The sequence below is a fragment of the Bidens hawaiensis genome, unplaced genomic scaffold, assembly GCF_021521415.1.
Source record: "Bidens hawaiensis isolate Kalapana, Puna unplaced genomic scaffold, B.hawaiensis_p1.1 tig00419374_1, whole genome shotgun sequence".
Lineage (NCBI taxonomy): Eukaryota > Viridiplantae > Streptophyta > Magnoliopsida > Asterales > Asteraceae > Bidens > Bidens hawaiensis.
In genome coordinates this window covers 48,999-56,995 of record NW_027504839.1, presented here as the reverse complement: position 1 = coordinate 56,995, position 7,997 = coordinate 48,999, and the positions used below count along the sequence as shown (strand labels likewise).

The 7,997-nt window shown below is 38.3% G+C and overlaps 1 protein-coding gene across 1 annotated transcript; it reads right to left on the bottom strand.

Annotated features, from left to right (window-relative positions):
- Positions 1–2,082: 2,082 nt before the first annotated feature.
- On the bottom strand, positions 2,083–2,517 carry LOC143608457 (uncharacterized). Its single transcript, XM_077083493.1, has one exon. It carries the CDS (start codon positions 2,515–2,517, stop codon positions 2,083–2,085), a length of 435 nt encoding a protein of 144 aa, XP_076939608.1.
- Positions 2,518–7,997: the final 5,480 nt, after the last annotated feature.

Here is a 7,997-nt window from a genome sequence, read left to right as displayed (position 1 = left end):
GGAGAATTTTTAGGTACTTTTCTTGCTTGGTTTCCCTTATTCCAGATGGGATGGGACGGTGAATTATGCTTCGGGAGATATCAAGAAGTTGGAGGAAGAGAAAACAAAGCTGAAGAGAGCCTTGGTTTAGGCAAATGAGAAGGTTGTGACCTTGACTACTCGTGAACAGAGCTTGGTTCATGAGCTTGTTGTTACTAAAGCTTCTGCCGAGGATGAGCGGAGCAAGGTGGAAGCTTATGCCAAGTACCTCTATGAGCAGCGTCAGAAGGTCGGTCAAGAGAGAAACTCTCTTGTTGAGGAGAAGAAAAAGTTGGTTGTTGTTCTTGAGAAGCTGGAGAGTGAGAAGCAGAAGCTTGCTGATGAGAAGCTTGTTACTGATGTACCCCTGTTGATCTCCAAACCTATGTTAATGAGCTCCTTTCTGAGAAAGGTTTGATGTTTGAACAAGATATTGCTCATGTTGTTTCCTATCTCTTGCATAGTGGTGAGTTTAATTCGGCCCTTGGTGAAGTTTATAAAAGGGCCCTTGGAGATGAAGACTTTCCCTTATATTGAGGTCGTTGCTCGTTGTCTCAATCTTCCCTTCTTGGCTTTTCAAGGTATTGAGCCAGAAGGTCTTAAGAAGGAGCTTGCGCATCAGGTAATTCAGGTTATGGTTACCGAGATTACTGGGAAAGTTAACTCCGATGGAGGTCAAGGAGAAGATGATGCCAATGTTGAAGTCGAGGATTTAGCTGACCGAGCAACTGAGGAAGATGATGAGGAAGTTGAGGTTACTCCTTCCCAAGCTGATGATCCTAAGTGAACCTTTTCCCCTGTGCGAGAAGTTGAGAATACCCCTTCTCTTGCCACCGTTGAGCTCTCCCATGATGACTTTGATAAAGATGTTAATATGTTGTAGGGGAACCCTTTTGGTGATGCACCAAAAACTTCTAATGGAGAAGGTGAAGATGCTATTGGCGATGAGTAGCTTCATTATTACTAATCTTCGTGTGTGAAGCTTCTTTGTATTTTGGTTATGTAAGCCTTTTTTGGCATGAACAATTATTACCTTATGTTTTTATGTATGTAGCACCTTCTCAAGGTGCCTCTTATGTTTTTCATGTTGATTTCATATTTATCTTATTTACTTGGTTTTTATACTTGTTTGTTATTTTTGCAATGTCTTTGAAACTTCGTTAAGGAGGGATGTTGCAGACACCCTTCCTTAGCTTGGTAACTAAGAATCGATGCAAGGCTTATCATATCCTCTTGTCAGTCCACAAGATTTTACTTAACTTGTTTTGTGGTATATTGTCACACAAGTCCTAGGATTCTTGAACTTATCAGTTTGATAAGCTTCTAAGCTTAAGTACTTGTGGATCTAGTTGGTAAGAGATGCTCAGTCTCGTTTCATGGGTATAATTTATTTCTAAGTGTTTCATGGAGTCGTATTGTTTTAAGGACTCAACCTGTATACATGAAGATATAGCATCTTGTTACCTATTGAGCGATATGGCCTAGGAGCTCAACCCTTTACATGAATAGGAACTATGTCGGACCTCACGAAGCCTAGTTTGGAGGAGCTCACCCTTAGATAGGATAATAAACCAGGTTGTTACTCAATATATAATATCATTCATCGATCTTTCCATTTTTATTAAATCAAAACAACTAATACAAGGACCTTGAAATGTTATCCTAAACTAAGAACTTCTTGAGGTGCTTGTTGTTCCAGTGACGTGGCACCTTTCTTCCTTCCATGTCATTGAGCTTGTAGGATCCGCCGCTGTGAGCTTCTTTGATGACATAGGGACCCTCTCATTTGGGTCCCAACTTTCCCGTGTTTGATTGCATGCTGGCCTCGTTGTTTCTGAGGACCAGATCTCTAAATTTAAAACACTTCTTTTCTTACCTATGTGTACTAGAAGGCTTCCAGCTTCTTATTATATCTGGCTTCCAAAGTAGAAGCCTGCTCACGGACTTCTTTCGGGAGATCGAGGTTAAGTAGAACCTCAGAGTCATTGGCTTCTTCGTTTATGTTTCTCACCCTTCTTAAGCTTACCTTAATTTCAGCAGGGATGACAGCTTTTGACCCAAAGATTAGGCTATAGGATGTTTGTCATGACTTGTTTTCTCCGTGGTCCGGATAGCCCAAAGGACGCTTAGAAGATCTTCTACCCAATTCTTGCCATACCTTCCCAACCTTGACTTGATACCTTCAACGATACTACGGTTCATTTGTTCAACTTGGCCGTTGGATTGGGGGTATTCTATTGAGCTAAACACTTGTTCAATTTGCAGCTCCTTGCACCAAAGGTTGAATGGCTTCTTAGCAAATTGCTTGCCATTATCCGTCACTATTTCTCCTGGCATCGCATATCTACAAATCATGTTTTCCCATACAAAGTTAATTACTTGCTTTCCTTTGTTGGAATATGGGGGCTTGACTTCTGGCCACTTGGTGAAATAATCGACGGTTACAAGTAAGATTTTCACCTTCCCAGCTGCTTCGGGGAAGGGACCAACAATGTCCATTCCCCACTTATAGAATGGCTAAGAAGCAATAATGGGTAACTGGTTGTGCTTTAGGGTTTGGTTTGACGGGAGCTTGGAGCTCACAAGCTTCACATTTGTGAATGACCTCTGTGGAGTCCATGTGCATTGTTGGTCAATAATACCCAAGGCTCATTAACCTAGTTGCCACCGCCTTTGGACCAGAGTGTGTCCAGCAACTGCCTTCGTGTACTTCCCTCACATTATAGTTGCTCTGATCTAGTCCCACACCTTGTAGTAAAGGGATCAAATATCCCTTCTTGTATAAGACATTATCTTATGTAATATATTGTTTAGCCTTAAGCTTAAGCTTTAGGGCTTCTCCTTCATTGGTGGTAAGCTTCCTTTCTTTGAGGAACTCTATGGGGGGTCATCTAAGTGATCCCTTCTTTTTCAATGATGTCTTGTACTTCAAGTTCTTCAATTGATGGGCTCTTCAAGACTTCCATCGGTACCTTCTTTGTTAAGTGAGCGAAGGTTAGGGAAGCCAGCTTGCTGACAGCATCAGCTTGCTTGTTTCGAGTTCTGGATACTTGAGTTAAGATACACCTTTTGAATTTATGCATGAGCTCTTTGACCTTTTGCTTATACTTTAACACCAAAGGTTCTCTTTCTATAAATTCGTTATTCACTTGGCTTGCCATCAATCTGAGTCAACAAAGGCGCTTAGTTCTTGGATCTCCATGACTTTTTCTAGGCGAAGCCCTGCGATCAAAGCTGTGTATTCAGATTCATCGTTGCTACATGGGAACTCTAATCGGAGCACATACGTATATCCGTTTCCATGGGGTCTATAGGAACCTTCTATACTCGAATCTCCATTAGTGTAGAGCGTCCATGTAACAACTCAGGTTTTCCAAATCTATACTACCCGACCCATTTTCAGTTTTGGGAAATTTTAATTAATAAACGTCACCTTTATCGAGTTAGTATTACTTTATTCTTATTATTTATTATATATATTTGATTTAACTATAATAACTTTCAAGTATATACAAAAATGACCATAAAAAATAGTTTTAACCCTATATGTTTCGAACTTCATACAACAAGGACTAAACTGCAATTTTATGAGTTATAACCCATATTTACCATGATCTGATCCAGCCCTAACCCAAACCCGATATCCTATTCTCAAACCCGATTAACACTTGGAATGTCTTGGTCCTCAATTCTTGCTAGAAACATGGTAACTGAATCAATTGTGTGACATACTTACCAAGATCGGCCAACCGACAGTTTTAATTATGTTAATTCGATTCTAAACGATCCATAATTCCCTTTTAACCTAGCCGACATGACCCGTTAATTTATATGCAAGATAGCGGACACCATAACTCAATTAAAACTTGCAGAATCTATCCTTAATGCATCGTCAACTAAACCCCTAACATTAATTAGATTATAGCAGCCTTCCTATAACCATTCGTGGTTCGTTCTGTCTATTTAACCATCACAATCTGAGGTAATTGTTTACTGATGTATGGTCATCGTCATCTAAGGGATAAAAGCCCTATCCTCATTTACTACAACATCAATCGGATTAACCGAATTATGTTGTTAGGGTTTATGTTTGAATTATGATCTGTTTCTGTTTGTTATATACAACTGGTTTTGGTTTACAACCAAGTTAGTCACCAGGCCAGTTGGCTGGAGAAATCTGGTTAAGGGTGTTGGACGGCTGTTCGCGGGTTCAAACCCCGAGCCTGTCCATTTTGTCTATTTTTAGTATTTGTTTTCTAAAAATCCTTTAATAAGTAAATTATTAATAATATTGATTAATTAAAACTATTTTGTTAAAAACCGACTCTATAATACTTGTTTTCTCACGTCTTTTGTCCGTGTATGTACGCATATATGTATTTAGATGTACATATATGTATATACACGTATATATTATACCATGTAAACTAATAATTTTGGTTATATAAATATATATGTATACTATAGAACAAACTTATTAAATGCTTTAAACTAATAAATATTTTTAAAGATATATCTTACTTAACTAATATTTTTATATAACAAAATATTATAATATACTTTTTATATAGATATGTTCATATAATTTAACAAGCTAGTAATACTTTAAAAGATGTATTTTACTTGTATAATATATAATAAAATATTATATTAAGTATGATTAAAAAGAATATAATATGACTTAATAGCTTTATAATTATCGAACTCGCTTATCCGATCTAGTTCATTAACTTAGCGTATCTACATTCTATTTTCCTTATTAGGCCTTATCATCTACGCGCATGGTCCTCTTTCGCCATTCTTAATGTTATCTATTCACTCTTGTTCGTCTATTGAGGTGAGAACCACATTCCCCTATTTTACTTGTTTTCCACGTTTTAGGGACACATGCGTAAATATATTTCTCATATATACTTATACTCAAAACTGCAACTATTGTCATATGTGTTAACAACTTATATCTTACTTGTTTATGTGCTTACTTGCGTTATATGCTTCCGCATTCGGAGAGGTCCAACATAATCTCATAACAGTATGATCAAACGCCAGTCGTTATAGCCTTCTCGACATCTCAGTTATACTTGCTCATTTGGTTAATTTGTTATTCTCATATGACTTGTTGCAGTACTTATTTTTATATATATTATATGTATATTTAAACTGGTGTGTTGCTCACTCAACATGTGTTGTTGACAAAACTATTTTATTTTCAACGCATATGCAGGTCATTGTGTGCTGTGAAGTAGTTGAAGTTTGGAAGATCACTTAAGGAATTATATTAGAGAAAACTTAATAAGACAATTATTTTATGATTATGTTTGTTTGATGCTTTAATTGTTTTGGGATATTGTAACGAATTTTATATTCGAAATTATTAATTAGATATTGAAATCTATGGTGTTGCATGATAGTAACCTTGAGAGCTGTGACAATCAGTTCGCGCCTTGGCATTTCCGCCGTAGGTTGGGGTGTGACAGTCCATGTTCCCAAGGGTATAAGAGGTTCACCTTCTTCCAACTCATTCACCTCCATAGGTTCTTCTGGTGTTTCAATTAAAAAGTCGGCTAAAATTTAGGTCTTGATTGCCTTTCTAGGCTCATATGCAATGTTGTGTTCACCTAAACCGATTACCCATTTGGCTAGCCTTCTTGCTATTTATGTGCTTTCCAAAATGGACCTAATAGGCTTGTCAGTGATCACCTTCACCTGATGAGCTTGGAAATATCTTCTTAGCATTTTGGTTATATGAATGAGTGCTAGAATTAGCTTTTCGATATGCGTGTAACTGAGTTCAGCTTCTCATAGTTCCCTGCTGAAAAAATACACTAAGATTTGGACTTTGTCACGTTCCACAATAAGTACTAAGTTAATAGCTTCCCTTCCTGCAGAAATGTAAACTGTAATAGCTTAGGAGCTGTCAGAGAAGGCAAAGAAACTAGATGCTGCTTCAGGGCTAAGAAGGCACCTTCTGCCTCACTAGTGCATTGAAAATATTTCTTGTCATTACAATTCTTCAAAGTTTTAGAAAGGGATAAAGACTTTTTTGCTAATTTTGAAAGAAATCGTTTAAGCTAGCAATCTTATCATTGAGACTGTGAACCTCCTTTTTATTGGAGACTGTAAATTAAGAACAACTTGTACCTTATTTGGGCTAGCTTTTATGCTTTTCTTATCAATTAAGTGACCCAAGAATTTACATTCTTCGAATCCAAATGAGCATTTGACTGGATTAAGCTTCATGTTGATGCTTTTGAGATTTCGAAATGTTTCTTCAATGTCACTAAGCATTTCCTTCTCACTTATTGTGTTTTATGGCCAAGTCATCAACATAAGCTTCCACGTTCTTTCCAATTTGATTCGAGAAGGTGTTGTCAGTCAGCCATTGATATGCAGCCCTGGCATTCTTCAAGCCAAGGAGATATTCTTGTAACAAAATATTTCTTTATCAGTGTGGAATACGGTCTTTTCTTCATCTTCAACCTTCACTAAGATATGGTGGTAGCCCTTGTAAGCATCCAAGAAGCATTTGTATTGAAAGCCTGTAAGAGAATCTACCTTCCATTCGATCTATGGTAAGGGGTAGCTATCCTTGGGACAAGCTTTGTTAAGATCCTTGAAATCCACACACATTCGCCAAGAACATCGGATTTGTTGACTATAACAAGGTTAGCAATCCAAGAATGGTATCTTACCTCTCTAAGTATGTCAGATTTAAAAAGCTTGTTCACCTCGTTACAGGAGGCTAAGCTTCTTTCAGCAGCTAAGCTTCTCTTCTATTGATCGAATGGATGATGTGTGGGTGAGATGTTCAAGGCCATTTTCTATGTCTTCATTGAGCTCCCATGATTCTTCTATGGGAGCTATGAGTAAAGTTTCTTGTGTTGGTACCATTGTAGTTATTTCTCCCGTGGTGGGGAATTTCATCATGCCATGGGCAGTCGACACTACTGCATCGAAAGTTGCAATTCCGATTCTTCCAATGAGTATATTATATTTAGATGGGTGCCTGGCCAAATGAAGGTAAGCTTCTTAACTCAAGAGAGGTCTCCGTCTCTCAACCGAATGCCTAAAGTGAGCTTCCCAAGAGGAAATACCTTTTCTCCGGTGAAACTTTTAAGAGAGTTGTTGGTTTGTTGGAGTTTATTCTTGATTTCTTAAGGGAGATTTAGGAAACATCTTTCATACCTCTTTTCTTGCCCCAAATTCCATGTAAGGTTCGTTATGGAAGCCATTAAACTCAGCTTTTATGATGATCGGAGTTGTGACTTTGTTGTGAGGGTTGGTCGGAGGGAAGCATATGCTCTGTTGGTTCCATGCGAGTGTTTGTTGCCTCTTGTTGCAAATTTGAATCATGTTCATTGCGAACACCTTCTTTCCACCCCCTTTACCTTCTTTGGGATCCTTGAGTAGGTGACCTAACTCAACACCTTGAATGGAATCTTCAATACAGTTCTTTAATTGGAAATAATCATTGGTGTGGGGCCCAATGTCAATATGGAAGACACAAAACTTGAATGTGTCCCGCTTTCTTGTCGGTTTGGACAACAGACGGGGAAGACGAAAGTTGTGCTTGATCTCTTCAGAGGCAGGATCTCTTGTAGAATTTTGGTTAGCTGGGAGAAGATCAGCTTTGTGGTTTTTGATGTCGAGAAAAATGGCTTCTGTCATTTGACCTTATATGATCGTGATACTTCTGAGGGTGCTTCTCAACGAAGGACTGGAACCGAGGCTTCTTCCCTTTTGAGAGGTAGCTTCTCCAGTTTCTATTGTCGTGTTTCCTTGTTTCTTGATTATCCAAGGCTTCCCCCCCCCCCCTGGATTCTGTTCTCGAAGGCTTTTTTCATTATTTGAGGAATGCTTTCGTGGAACTATCTTACTAGCTTCTTGGCTTTTATGGCGTTCATGTAGCCGGACACACGCATCTATTCTGAAGCACCACTATAATTCAAGCATTCTTTTTTGTATCTATCCATGAAGAC